Source organism: Platalea leucorodia (assembly GCF_965183815.1).
Source record: "Platalea leucorodia genome assembly, chromosome: 7".
Lineage (NCBI taxonomy): Eukaryota > Metazoa > Chordata > Aves > Pelecaniformes > Threskiornithidae > Platalea > Platalea leucorodia.
The window spans coordinates 53,039,531-53,055,176 of record NC_138829.1 but is presented as its reverse complement, the minus strand read 5'-3'; the positions used below and the strand labels follow the sequence as shown (position 1 = coordinate 53,055,176).

Here is a 15,646-nt window from a genome sequence, read left to right as displayed (position 1 = left end):
ACCAACACCACCACCCCCCCCCAACAAAACCTGTTAATGGTGACAGCAACTCTGAGATCTGAGCTGCCTGAATGTTGCATTTTTAATCCAAGTTCTTTCAGGCAAATTCAAATCAGACAAAATAACACAAAGCAGAGAAATAAAATGAAATGGGAGAGTATTTAAAGAAAAGTTCTGAAACATTTTCAGTCTTTTGTACATTTGAAATTATTTTACCTTTTCTTCCAATGCTGTTCTGCGCCTTTCGTTTCCCATTCCTCTCCTACAGAGATTTTCATTTACTAGTCACAGCCATTCATCTCCATTTATCTTGAATGACGCGGATGCTCGTAGGGCAATTTCTTGTTTGATTGCTCCATATCCCGTCAAAACAACAGTAAGAACACAATCTTCAAGAGAAAAAAAACAAACAAACCCAGAGACTATGAGCATTCCACAATTAATAATAAAAGAGTACCTTTATCAGCTGTAGCAGCAGAAGTTCATGCTCAATAGGTCTTAAAAGTGTAACAGGACATGAAGCAGTACAGCTAGAAGAGCTTAATGAAAGTGTAACTGAAAACACTTTCCCAAGGAGATCATGAGAAGGTGAAGGATTTGGTACAGAAGAATCTAAATATTTGCAAAAAAAGTTATTTACTGAAGAATTATTTACTCAACAGTCATTTCCTAGGCTGTAGGAGTAAGTTGAATCTGTGTTAGAGAAAACATCACCATCAGGCTAGCACGGGGTAAAAGGCTAAAGTCAACATTTAATACATTTTCACTGTATCACTCATCAGAAAATTTTGCCTCGTAAAAGCTGTCAGAATGGAAAATAATAGGTGAGCAGGAACATTTATATCAGGAAACAATGACTATAGAAGATGGGTGTAAAGCCAGGATAGCACAGGCCTCACAGACAGGCCAAAGAAAGAGCTTAAGATATCCAATCAACTAATTACTGTCTGCTAAAAACTATGGGCATGTATCGTGAGTCTCTTGCTGATAGTAGGTCCATCCCCAAACGATTCTCCATACCACAAAGGGGCCATAAATAGGAGAGGGAACATACTTGAGCCCTTTCTGCAAGAAGCTGAACAAAGCTTAAAGTCTATAAACCCGGCACTGGCGAATCTCTTCAGTCATTCAAGAGAAGCTGAGGAGATGCTACGGAGGAGCCATGTTCTCTCAATGTGAAATACCCAGGGATGCTTCTACAACTTGCAAGTGCCCAGGACTATTTATTCATCAGCATTTTTCTCCTCAGAGCTCCACCAAAGCATAAAATTTAAACACACTGTTAAGCCTACCAGATTCATTATCAACACCAACATAAACAGAGACCTTCAGGTGCTTCCACCTCCAGGTAGGTCTTGCTACAGCAAGGCACACTCTTGAGGTCTTCAAGTCCTGGTATGCATTAGATGTGTACCACACCAGTCAACGTGGTCACCACAAAGGCCTTTTTTACAGGCCCTTAAATATTTACGTGTGCAAATATTGGATAACGAAGGGGAAATCACCCCTTACGCCAGTTCCCACGCCCGCCACGCACACAAAGCCACCTACAGGCTGCCAGCCCCACTACCCCCTCCCTCCCACGGACGAGAGGCACGACCCCTCCCCACGGGCCTGACTGCCGGCGGCGGGGGGACGCCGGCGGCGGGGGGACGCCGGATCCTACCTGTAGGCCGGGCTGGCCCGGCGGCGCTGGGCCGCGCGGAGCCTGCCCGTCGCCCGGCAACCGGCTCCGCCCCCGGCCCCCGCGGCTCCGCCCCCGGCCCCCGCGGCTCCGCCCCCGGCCCCCGCGGCTCCGCCCCCGGCCCCCTTCCCGCGCCCGCCCATCCGGCCTCCCCATCTCCAGCGGGGCCGCCTGCGAGCTGCGGTCGCGATAGCAGCCCGAGCAGCGACAGCGACCTACCGCAGGGTACTGCGGACACCGAGAAGAGACACAGCCTCCCCGCTGCCTGGGCGAGGAGGAGGAATAGAGCTTGGGGATCCTTCCGAGGCAGGAAGGGCTCCCGGCTGGGAAGAGCAGAGGAGGATGCTTGCAGGGGGAAGAGTGGAAATGTCAACAGCAGGAGCGAAGTGGGGAGAGCATGGGTGGGCACGGCATTAAGGACAGGAACAGGACGGGAAATACAGGAAGACCCTGCGTGGGATTTGGGTGGCAGGTGACCACATAGCTGAAGGAGTCGGGGTGCTGGTAGGAGGAGGGTTGGGGGCATCTCTGTTCCCAACAGCATCTGAAACCTTCTTTGCAGGCTGACAGATAACTAATAAGAGCGTCATGCATGAAGGTGATTGTCCACACCTGCGGTTAGCTCGTATACAGGGAACAGCTTCCCTCAGGCAATTGCTCTATTAGCTCAAGTGGCTGTGTTGTGGACCAAAACCTACAATTTCTAATGCATAACAAGGCAGGTTTCACCAAATCATTTTGCATTTAAAAAAAAAAAAAAAAAGAAGCAAACAGATTAAAAGACTAAATTTCCAGACCAGCATGATCAAAAGATTAGACATGGCAGAATGAAGTTTGTCATAATCTGGATCCAACAGATGCGGTTCAACTTTTGTTGGTGATATAATCAAACATCTCTGTTGGTGCAAGAGCGCAGCTCCATGAGCAGCAATGTGCTATTCTTTCCCCATTCACCATCTCCTGGTTGGAGATTGCCATGGCATCATCATATTCCTTTCTCCCTATTCAACCCTGATACAAATAAAGAATGCTCGCGGATTCCTGAGGGGGATTTTCTGGGACATCAGAGAATCACAGTGCCATCAGTGCCAAGTGCGCACCCAGGGCCGAGACAGGCTGGCGTATGGGATTGTCTTCCTGTGCCTTAACGAGTTACTGTGCATCTGCAGAGCCATCTTAACTGACCACGTTAATAGCCCTTCCACTCTCTAAACCAAATGTGTTTGCTTTCCCTTAATACGATTTGTTTAAAAAAGCAACGGACTGAAGCTCAATGCAGTCAGTTTTCACAGCTCCACTGAGAGGCAGTAATTCATTAAACCAGGTTAATTCAATCATCCAGACTCATCTGTCCATAAATTAAATTTGCCTGTTCGAACACACACATTACCTGATCTTTTAGACTCATCACAATATATTTATTCAGAATATTGCTCTTACCATTCTCACTCACACTTAGGAGGAATCCACATTTCCACACTTTAGGATTCATAAATGAGGCACCTGAGAAAATGCGATCACGCCCTCAATGGTCCCACATGAAAAGCCTGCTTTTTCAGGGGCTTACTTTCAGGATGGTACCCAGTGTTTTCCTGGGAGCAGCCCTTAGCAGTGTTTCTCTTGGGGGCAGGAAGGTAGGAGGTCTGGAGGAAAGATGCAGAGTCCTGCCTGCCATTTAGAAGAGTCTGGCGTTTTGAATACCCTACTTGCATGCACTCACCCCCTCACACCTCCAGTATATACGGTACCTTTGCGAGGCTGTTGGAGGGCAGCAGCTGCTGGTGGATTGCATCAGCATTTCCTCTGCAACAACATTAAATTTACTCTGGGGTTTGGAAAATACTATCTTAGACCATAGGTCAGGAAATGTGTTGATTCCCCTCTTGCAGGGTCTGATGGTCAATTAACGTCAGAGAAAATCACCAGGGGCCTGATTTTCCAAGGTGATGAGCGCACTCAGCTCCACCTGGTGTCATTGCAGTCCAGCTGCCCATCTTCACAGGAAGGAAGGCAATGGGCCTTGACGTGCTCCAGGAAGGTAGAGTAATTCAATGAATTCACTGAATCAAGCATCTGCCCCTTGAATTTTACTCCCAACTCTGCTGTTTATCTTCCAGGTAACTAGCTCAAGTCATCTTGACTCAGTTTCCCCCCATACCTCTTCTTGGGACGTACTTCCCGAAGGTTATGGAGTAAGCGTATTGTGTATGCACACATCTGCATGGCAGTTTACTTCTTTTCCTTCTTTTGCTGGAAATAATCTTGTTATGGCCAACCCAGCCTGAACTATTTGAAACCAATCAAAGAAGAAATGCATCTTTCCATCATTAAGCAAGAGAAAAATCTGGCACAATTTCAGGGTAAATACAGGAGCTTTATGTCTGCCGTGTTCAGAATTACTGTAATTGTGCTGGCACCATTCCCAGAGCTGAGCTAAGGTCAGTGAGAAGCCTGTAAATTAATAACTGTGGAGCTGATGTGATCTCTATCCAGGAATCACGTTGTACATTTGTGAAGCTTTATAGGAGAGAAAAGTTATGTTTCAGTTTTGCCAAGAAATGTTTAAAATTTTAAAATATTAATATTGACAATTAGCATACCCTGGACCTATTTGGAGATGTTGGACCTGATTCTGATCTCACCATCACAGGAACTCCACAAAACAGGTTAGTCTGGATTAATTATATTGGTGCTACCCAGATGAACAGGAATCAGGTGGAACTTTCTCTGAAAACCAAGCCTAGATGGACACACTTTTCCTTCGGGGTCTTATCTTACAATGAAGAGATTCATCTGTCCTCCTGTTTTTATCCAGTCACAAGCAACATCCAGTCATCTCAGTCACTAATTAATGTTATTGATTAACAGCTAATTGCTGTTGCCACTTGCATTATTAACATTTAGGAATTCCATTGTACTACAACAAAGGGCTTTCTGGTCAGAGGAACCAGTTTTCTGCTATTGCAGGTAACCACATCAGAGTCATTTAGATACCTGTCAGTCTCTTCCTCCTTCTTCTGAAAGATTGGTCCAAAGCCTCCTTCTGAAGATTACAGACCTCCTAATTTATAGGCTAAAATTATTTATTGCCAAGTTATACCTACTTGTTCTTTTGCCAAATTATTTTTCAGCTTAAAATAACTCTTCCCCTCTGACGTTTGCATTCCTGATATATTTATAGGGCCCACTGTCATCTCCTCTCGACATTTATTTTGCTAAGTCATACAAGCCAAGCTCAAAATCTCCTGTCATTAAAGACAAGCTCACAATTCTTTTTATCATCCTCATTCTTCTTGTCCAGCTTTTTTTTCTTGAAGATGGGCGACCAGAATGGTATAATTTACTCCAGATGTTTTGTGCAGTAGGATAAATACTCTCCTTTCTGTACTGTAAATGTCTGGTATATCCTGGGGTCATGTTATCAAGATGAGATCAAATTGGTCGCTCATAATCATTGACTATTAAGATGGGGTTCCTCTCTTTCTTTGTCCTCCCCGGTTGCAAAGGCAAGTGGAATGGAAGTCCCCACTGTAGTAAAAGGTTTTGTAAGTACGTGACCCTGCACTGCGTACCACTACATTTTATTCTGTTCCTATTACCCCATCCTCTTCTTCCCATTTTCCTCTGATGATACCCTTTAATCATTAGCAAATGTCATTAGCATGCTTCTGTCTTTTCCAAATGGCACTAACAGAAATTAAGATTAGTATTGTCCATAAGAACCTCCACTACAAACTGTCTTTCAGCCTGATAGTCCCCCTTGCAGCATGATCTCTTCTCCCCGTTAGCCAGCCCTGTAATCACCTTTTTGTCTTGTGAGAATCCCTTTTCCAGCAGAACTACCAATTTCTTTTGGGACACAGTCCTAAAGTCCCGAACTAGTAGTATTTTTTTCATCTAGAAGATTAGTCCTCTTGCCAGAGGTAGATATAATCCGCTTTTGGTAAACTCTTGCCACATTTTTCCATGTCTTTACTTATGCTCGCAGTCAAAATTTGTTCTAAAATGTTACATACTGTTAGGGGTCAGACTGACGGGTGTGCGTTAGCCTACATCTCCTCTTTCTTGGCTCTCAGCTTCTTCAGAACTGGCATGCATTTGCAGTCCTCTATTTCTGTAGCATCATCCCAAATGTCACAATTTTGTTTAAGATGTTCTTTCAGTACAGCAAGACAGAAATTACTCAGCCCCCAAGTAAAGTGTATTAAACTCCTGAAATTTTGCCTTCCCCCTGGATAACTTCCATTTCTGTGCAGTTTTCATTAGCCATCCTACCACCACCACACTGTTATACATCTCTGTTGAAAGTAGAGGAACAGGAATTACTTTAGCTGTAAGTCCACACCTAGATGATCTTCAGGCTTGCCCCATTTGGGTTTGATTTTCAACTATTCTTAATCTTTACACAAAAAGGTGTCAATACAGCTAAAGCTACCAGATGAATACCATGCATGGTAAAAGATGTGCCTCCAGAAGCTTATTATTGCAAGTAGATAATACAGAGCAAGAATATTCATCCCCATTCTATGCAACAAGACAAAAATCAAAACTAACCCGAGACTAAAAGTGAGGAATTCGTACTATGGTACCGTCAGCCCCATCCAGAACGCTGCTCTCCTGGAAAACTCTCCCATCTTCTTATATTGCATGATAAGCAGAACACTGACTACCTTTGTTAATTCCTCTATCGGTTAAGAACTAGCAACTACCATGGCATTTTCAAAAAATCAGCTCAGGTCTGCAGGAAGAGCTTTGGTTGAAGTCTTGACTATGGCATTAACTTCGTGATTTCAGGTGCTTGAAGTCACTGCATTAAGAAGATGGTGTAAGAACAGTTTTGATCACGGCAGGTGTTTAGGACTTCATCCTCAGAAGTGATGAATGAGGCTGGGAGGGAGTAAGAACTGATCCAAAGATCCGGAGGATGACAGAAGTCTGTGAATTGAATTTATTTTGCTGTCACTGCACCTGGCATGAAAAGAAAGGGCAATGAGAGGATCCAGTTAAAAAAACGTCTTTTCTGACTCACTAAATCCGGGCATTTGTTTTTGCTCCTTTTCACAGGCTTATCTGAATTCATAAACTGCAATCTGAAAGGAAAGCTTCGTCAGGCAACATATGGCATTTTCTACAAAGCTGTATCTTTTCAAGCTGAACTAGATCTAGAAAAACGTTCACTAACAATTTTTATAGAGTATTTTAACTCACACTGAAAGATGGGCTATCACAGTTTTTCTTTGTCCTTGCTTCTGTGAACAAGTAAACCAAACTACTGATGTCACCAAAGTCATACAGAAACTGTGCATGGCGTCTGAAGGTGACTGCGCACTCCAGACATCCTGAGCTAGGTCCTGAGTGACAGAGCCTGTCTCCTCTCACTGCTGCATGCTTGCTCAAGGAAAACAAACCCCCTCCTTGGCTTGTTAGAGTTTTGGGGTACATTTTGGGTGTACTAGAAGGCAACAAAAACATCAAATGGCACATTCTCATGGTGAAGGTCTCTTAGAGAAAAGGTAAGCTTAAGACAGGCTTTAAATGTGTTGGGATATCTCATTAGCTTAAGCCCTGATCAGATGCAGCTCTGCTGGGAGGGAAGAACTCTGGTGGAATCGCACTTATTTTCAAGCAATACCCAGTGCAGATGCCACACCAGAGGGCTCTTTCCTTCCTTTGTGCTATTGCTTTAGAAAGGCGGGTTTTGGCTCACGACAAAGTGATCCTACCCAGAAGCAGTTGCATTACAGTGCAGTCAAGATGATTGATCAGGATGAAAGACATGAGGTAGCAAAGGTGAAATAGGGCGCTGTATTAATATTTGAGCCACTGAGCCAGGATCTCCTAATACCAGAAGGGCTTATCTCCTAATTCTGCCTTAATTTTAATGAAGAGTTCTAAATAAATGAATAAATAAAAAAATAAATAAAGGTAAGAGCTCTCTTCCTTCCCATTTTTACAGAAAAAAGGCAACAAAAGCTTTCTTAGCTAAAAAAATATTGAGAGCCAGAAAAGCATGCTTGCACTCCCTTGTTTATATCATTCCTGACTCAAGATGAATCAATGGTAACTTGAAATGCCTGTGTATAAAATAAGGATTATTGTTTTGTGCCTCTCTTCAAGGCCATCTACCGTTCTCAGTTTCTTTTGGATCAAACTGTTTCCTATCTTTGGAAAGCTCAAGGATGCTATCTGCATGCATCTGCTCTTCCAGGGTAGGGCACCCTGTCCCACTGTATGGGAGAAGTCTAAAGCTGCCCTACAGCTGCCAGATGGTCGTTTTTACTAAAGAACTGGTAGGTACAAAACCCAGCATTGTTACAACTGTCGTACTGCTATAGGGGTCTCATTCAGTTTAGGGGCATCACAGTTCTTGGTGTGGTAGAAATCCTCAGCAAGAGAAGGCCTTGCTGAGAGGGCTTAAAAATGGCAGGCTTAAAAGAAAATCATAAAAGGAATAGTGTTGGCTGCAGGTTAATGCTTCTTGCTGATGCTATTTACAATTCACACCTAGTCCACATTTTTGGTGGTCCTTGCATTTCTTCTGGGATTAATTCCATGGTCAATGATTGAGTTACAACTTTGATTTCAACATTAAACTAAGAGAAAAATGAATTAATGTTGGAAAGGAGTCAAGGTCAATGACTCTTTCACCATAGTTTTTCAGGAGCATCGCTTGTTCTTTGCAGTGTAAAGAAACCTGTGGCCTCACTGCACTTTTAGGTCTATTTTGCCAAGCAGGTGTTAGCTGTGAAATTCATCTATCTGTCTTCAGGCAGGGGAACCAGCAGCTTTGCAATGTGTACTTGCTTTTCATGCCAATACAAAGCCACCACAAAATGCTACCAAATCAAAAACGTGTTGATTTATATTCACTTCCCATCAGTGTAAGTGACAAGGTACAGTGTGAAGCAGTGGAGAAATTGGGGCTTTTAAAAAAACTAATCAGGGCAAAGGACCAGTTTGCATGCCATCACACCACTAGTTTGCATGCACTTTGCACAGTTCTAAGCTTACTCTGAATGCAACTCATGTACATGAAGGTTTTCAGCCGTCACTGCAACAGCACTGCTGTGAGCCATGCTATTGACAACAGCTCTGGCAAAAGTCCTTCTCAAATCCCTGTCCTACAGGGGAGGAAATAAGGGTGGCTGGGGCAGAATCCGCAGTAGTGGAGGGAGGAGGTGAGAAGGTAGATAAGGGGTCAGGCAGTTCTGCAGACTGGAACAAATGCTGTATACCCCGTGCACACCTATGCAATCCTAGGGCCAGCATCTATAGCCTAGAAGACATGGCTCTCTGTCCTAACATGCAAAGAGCCAAAGTGCTTCTTTTGCCTAAAGTACCTTCCCCACTCCTGGTGCTCCCAGGGGTGTTTTAGCTCCATGGTCTACAAGGTGATTTGTGCTTGCTTCTGGCTCAGCATCAGTGAATGAGCTGAGCAAAGGCAAAAATGGTCCTATCTGCTCTGGCAAAGGAACCCTTGACCCTACACATCTGCTTCTGCTGCACGCAGCCTGGATTTGAGGCCAGCAAATACTACACAGGAATGAAAAGTGATGCAACACACCACCATCCTTGTACTGGGATTTTCTCCAGAATTTAAGGGGCTCAGGTTGCCTTTTCCATGGATAGGCTCTTTGGAAAGCCTTGGGATTCATCTGTATTTGGGTCATTGTTACATATAGCTTCCTCTAGACTACTAGAAGGAATCCTGTCCTCATAGAGAGGGAAGGATGTTTCCCTGTCCTCAAAGCGACAGGAGGGACCTGATTTCCAAATACTTTCCTTACAGCTCTGGCTCTGATTTTACATAATGCGTGCTTAGAAAAACAACTATGTATTTTGTTATTCCAGCAGCTAAGTTAGATTAGTGATGAAAGAATTGGTATTATTGGTATGCTTCTGTACTTTTTATGCACTGTCTAAAAGTTTCAGTAAAATTCAGCTCTGTTACCTAACTCAGCATGCTGGGTAAGACCAAGACAGATTCTCAGGTAGTATTTCAGAGTATTGAAACCATAAATCACATCCCAGTCCACACAAATCTCACACCTACCTCAAATGCCTTGCTTGACAATTTGTTTTCAAGGCCCCACTGGCCGGTGACAGCGTGTGGCAGTGAACATGGCATGTTGTCTGCTACAAGGGACTCCAGCTGTGCTTGTAGGCCAGCTCTTTGGCCATGAAAACCTGCTCTTTATCACTGCATGCTTGTGCTTCTGGCTAAGCACTCCGTCCCAGTATCCTCTTTTCTTGAAGCACCTTAGAAGAGACCCTGGGGTAAACCCTTATAATGATTTAATAGAAATTCTTAGTGCCTGAGCTGAGTAGTGTGCATTTGGCTGAGCAAACCCCTTCAGCAGAAGACAGAAGTACAGAATGGGAATCCTCTCGTGACCACAAACTAGTGTTATCTGTAGGAGTCATGATGCTCCTATAGTACCGTGACTCATCTCCATTCACTTCCTACGGTCTGAGCAAAGACCTTGCATTTCCAGACTTGCCCACCATTACTAGCAATGGAGATGGACCTTTGACAATCTCTGTTTCAATTTGGATCTGAACTTTTGGAAAACATAAAGGGGGCAAAACCAGTGCTGGATTTGCACCTGGCCTTTTCTAATATGATGGGATACGGAGACTTGATTCATTTAAAAGTATTGCCATAATGAGATGAGCAGAAGTTCATGCATTGCATTAGCATTACACTAACACAACTCTGTCCAGTGTTTGGCTCTTGCTATTTTGGAATGGAAGCCAATGTAGACAGATGTCTAAAATACTACCAAGCAGCATGGTGAAATGTGTGTCCCCCCAACAACTCCCAACATATCACCACTGCCAGAACCTCTGTGCAACCCTGGAGTGCACACAAGCCTCCCCTCTCCTCTCCTATGCTGGTCACTCCCTATGCCATGCTGTGGATGTGCTAACACAGGGACATTCATTAACAGACTATTTGCAGTAATCTTGTGTATCAAACACTGGCAGCTGGATAATTTCTAAGTTATCAGTTGATTACTCCCTGCAGTAGCAGATCAGGGTACAGTGTTAAACTAGTGTTAAAAATACATTTCCTTCTCATTCTCCTTAAAAAAGTCAGTTGAAACACAAATGTGCAGCACTCAACTATGTATTCAGTGTTTACTGGCTAGCTCCTGGTTTGTGGTAGGCAGATTTTCCAGGTACAGTTCACAATTTTCTTTTCTAGACAACTGAGCAGCTGGATGTATGCCTACATGTTTGCACAAGATACTTCTTTCTCCTTTGAGATACTTGCCTCACAACACGTCCAGCCCTTGGTAACCTGGAGAGTGAAATATAAAGACTGGGGGGAAATAAATAAATAAATAAATAAATAACCAAACCATAGGTGTGATCCCAAACCTACTGAAGTTAAAGGAAGTGATTTCAGACCACATCTACCATCTAGCCTACAAAGAGGTGCCAAACTAATGTTAAGCTATTGGGCTTTCCAAAACTACTACCTCCACAAAGACCATATTTATAAAATGTTGTTGTGTTGACTGACAACTGCTGTAATAACTCCGGGTCAGTGATCATTAAAATCAAACCATTCTTCCAGCAGCATGCCTGGATGTAGCAAGTTCACTGAAACTGTTGCCTGTTGCATGCAATGAGTACAGGATCTTAAAACATGAAGAACCCTGTTTGTCACAGAGTCAACATGCCAGCAAAGACAGATCCCATACCACACCACACACCTTCTTGTTTGTGATCACACGCTTGCATTGCTTCCTCATCATTTATTCAGCAGCTATCTAGGAAATGTGTTCAGGGAGTATCCTAGTACGTGCAAGCACAACTTCCTGATGTGCCCGTTTTTCAACCAAGATGTTAGGCAAACATCTTAACTGCTGAAAAACAGAGGTCCCTGGGACCACCCTATCCTGCTGATAAGTCTTGAAGCTGTCGTGCTGTGTGGCATGGTGCGTGGCCAAGTCCCAGATACATGGGAACAAGGGCTTGCTTGTTCTGGAGGTGCACTCCCCATCAATGCAATGGGCAGGACCAGAGAGCAGAAGGGATTTGGTGCTTGGAGGCTTGGATAGCTGATCAAGATAGCCAGGGACTAGGGCTAATGACAAAGCTCTGTCTGGATGCAGAGACAAAGGAGAGAAAATAAATAAAAAGCAGGAATTAATCTGGGGAATATTTCAACTATAGTCCCTGAAATGCCACAGGTAAGGAAAGATCTTAGTCTGGGAAACATCTCCAACTTGGACACAGCAACTTCTGAGTACCTTTCATACAGCAAATTTGTAACACTGTTTATGCAGGAACTTTATATAACTTCCCTGCTGCAGCATAATATCTGCTTAAGCTTGACATTTTAAAATACCTCAGCCACATGGAGACGGGCAGGTGACTCAGTGCAAACACGCAGACCTCAGCTTGGCCCTTTGATAGGTGCCGTCATAATGCAGTACAGCTCATGAAATCAACAGCTACAATATGCTTCTGGAAAAAAGCATGCCAGTCAAAGGGTAGATGTGCTTGCATAGTCACTGCACCTGGCATTACAGCTTCTGTTACTATGTAGACTACCTACGGGTATCAACCCATCTACAGATGGAGCTGCTCAAGGGTCTGGGACAGCCCTGAGGAACCGTGGCCTCGGGATGGGGCGTACTGCTCGCCTCTGTACCAAAACCAGCTGAATGACATCTCAGAACGAGGAGCAATTTTTGTGTCAACAATGGGATCATTAATATGAGCATCAGCAGGCTTCAGATCAAATCCCTTTCCTGCAGCGATGCAGAGGGAGTAAGGAGGTATTTTCTGTTGAGCCTAAAGTTGAGCTCCCCTGCTCTGGACTGCAGCATACAGACGGTGGGAAGTGCGTGCGGACAGAAAGATCTCTGCTCTCTAAGCCTGCCTGGCTCCTTGCCCGAGCTTCAAATGCAGCCTGCGAGGGTTTGACTCGAGACAATTTGATGGATACTGTGTGGGTGCTGGAGGCAAGAGAAGCCAAGAAAATGAGGGATCTGTCTGTCAGCTGATCTATTTCCTCAGATTTTTAATGCAAATCCTTCATTTCTGTAAATATACTCTGCAGGCTACTATAGATAGGGTATGGTTGTAAGTGTGGTACTGTGAGCAAAGGGTGCAATACATGAACCAAAACTGAAGAGTTTTTCATCTACGGACCACATTCCTTATATGTGGTAATAACATCCATGTGATAAATTCATTTCTTTCTGCAAACAGGTCATAAATTACATGTCAGCATAGTGATCCCCATTTATCTCATTCTTTGACCTCCCCTGCAATATGCCTATTGAGTCTTCTCTAGTTGCACTGCTTTTAACTTTAGCAAGTGCCTTAAGCCCTCTGAATTTTGATCATCGATTGCCAACAACTGCAGTGATTAAACTGAAGCCTGAACCATCCCCATTAATAAAAACTCACCACTTGCCTTTTCTGCAAATCAGATTTCAACAGCACTCCTCTCCTCTTCCCTCTTGTCTGGCTCTGACTGAAAAAAATAGGCAGGACCATTTGCCAGGGTTAATTTTTAATAGTGTCCTCACTGCCGCAGTGAATGAAGTCATTTATTATCCAGCAGGCAGCATGCTAACACGCTAGGCAATAACAAATGCTAAAGGAGGTGACTCAGGCATAAGCAATCAGGTGGAGTTTTACATTCCCACCTGCTGGATGGCTCAGCACAAAGGGCCGAGCATGGCATTTTGGTTTACCCTATGCTTGCGTCCTCATCCGAGGGACACCTGGATTCAAGCCACCCGGCCAGCAAGGTTTATTTGCTTCGTAGTGCGAAGCATGTATGTAAATGGAGTCTGTGTGGCCAGCCCTCCCCTCTGCCTGGGCACTCTTTTCCTCTAATGAAGGAGGTTAATATTCCTCTTAGGCAGTCATCCCTGCTGCGGGAATGTGTCAGCCCAGGCAGTTTGGCCCTAAATAACGCTTTGTGATCTCAGGCGGACTGCAGCTCAGCCTACCCACCTGTAAAACAGGTTTAATGGTAATCGGCTTTTTTCTAGAAAAGCTGGGAGGATTACTTCATGTCTGAGATCTCTAGATGAGAACTGCTCAGTGGCAGAGAGCATTTTAAAAGAGCAGCTGGAAATTAGGGCCAGAGCAGGCTGGCAGCCCTGTAAGCAGGTAGAGATGACCACAGAAGCTGCACTGTTCTCATCTCATTACCCAAGATCCTCAGAAAGGCTGGGATGCAGATGATTCACAAACCAGAACATGCTTTTGAATTACTTACCAAGTAGGATTCACGTTGGTTTTACTGCTCTGGGACACACAGGGTTGGGCTGCAGAATCTCTTTTGCCATCTCTTCAGAGTGAAATGTAGTAGTAATGTAGAGTCCTCTCACCCATGTATCTATCGCTGTTGCATTTTTGACTCCATGGAGTAGTCCAAAGGCCACTGAAGAAGTCCATGAATCTTCCCCATATCTGCAGTAAGCTTTGGATCAGACCTCAGTAAGCCAGTGAGAACGTGCTGCTGAACATGCTACAACAAGTTCACTGGCATGTGCTGATCACTGCAGGAGAGCCGGTATAAGTGCGCTCCCAAAAACCGAGGAAGATCTTGACTAAAGAGGCAGCAGCTTCCTGCTTCGTCCTCGCTGGAGCACACCAGTGCTGCTTAAATGGGAGAACAGAGCCGCTCTGAACCCATTCCCTCCCCTGTGCGCTATCCCAGAGAAGCTGGGGGGAGGGTATTGTATTACTCTTAATTCACTTTGTGATAGTGTAAGTAAGTCTCCCAAATCCCACTGCCAGTAAGCTCCGATGATTAAACAGCTTACTGAAAGAAAACTATAGCTAACACCTTCTACCCTTATCAAAGCGTATTGCTAATGAGGACTGGGGAATCACTCAGTGTTAATACAACATCTGTAGATTAACATTAGCTTACTCATGTTTTCATAGTCAATGGCTGAAATTCCATCAATCACTTGGATTCACGTAACATTTCTGATCAGTGTTTTGGTACGTTAGCCTCAGTATTTCCCCAACTGAAGTCCGCTGACTGGTAGTGGAAAAGGCAAACTCAAGAGTCTGAGGCCAGAGAAGAAATTTGCAGCATGTTGATTTGGGCATCTCAGCTTAGGAATCCTGTAGGAGGTCTGACTTCAGAAATGTTTAGCATTGGCCCCCTGAAAGCCATCAGATGGTATCTGACTGATTGGCGCGCACACACACACACACATCACTGCTGAGCTCATGAACACCTGCCTGAAAAGCTACCTAGAAACATGCAAAGGCCCTGCACCAGTCCTGCAAGATGCAAGTGACTGCAGGTCCTCTTCTGCATTTCACCTTCCCCAATGGAGAAGGAGCAGAAGAAAGGGGATGACTGAACTGCAGACAAAAAATGACGCTGGTGGTCCACTTTATGACTTCAGTGTGGGAAAGATCTTTAATAAGAAGGGAACTGCCAGCAAAAAGAGAATCTGTGTGAAATAGGTGTAGAAGTAACCTGGAGAGATCAACTGTGCCACATCTCTGACTGAAGGGATGATTTCTACCCCTGTGGTGCTCTTGAAGGCGTTTGCATGGGAGGACTATGCCCTCACTATTACTAGGGGTCTCTCAGAACAGCCTAGACAGGATAGTGACACAAGAGCATAGCCTGAATGTTAAGGAGATCTTCCAATATCTAGCCTGAATCTCACTTGACGGGGGAATACCGCTACCACCATAAGCTCACAGGGAACTGTATAACTCAGGATCTGTAGCTCTGATGGCAAGTGGCTGCACTGCAGGAGAGTCTACCTTTGTTATAAATAACATGAAGGCTGAGGTCACCAATGGACTTTGTTACTACAGCAGTGCAGATTTTAGGTAATCACTGAAAAGGATGATGGAGGAGCTGGAAATGCTCCACAGGAGCATCAGGAAGAGGCTGCCACAGAGGAAAACAGCTGCCTGTAATGGAAAGGGACAAGATAATCAAGCTTTATT

At 44.4% G+C, this 15,646-nt stretch overlaps 1 protein-coding gene across 1 annotated transcript in view; it reads right to left on the bottom strand.

The window, feature by feature from the left end:
- LRRC56 (leucine rich repeat containing 56) overlaps positions 1–266 on the bottom strand; it is a gene marked incomplete at its 3' end in the record, with an annotated part of 63,984 nt that extends 63,718 nt beyond the window's left edge. Inside the window, exon 1 of the mRNA XM_082316643.1 lies at positions 217–266. Within this exon, the coding sequence (XP_082172769.1) occupies positions 217–255 (39 nt within the window). The 5' untranslated portion in view covers positions 256–266. The remainder of the gene's footprint in view (positions 1–216) is intronic.
- Positions 267–15,646: the final 15,380 nt, after the last annotated feature.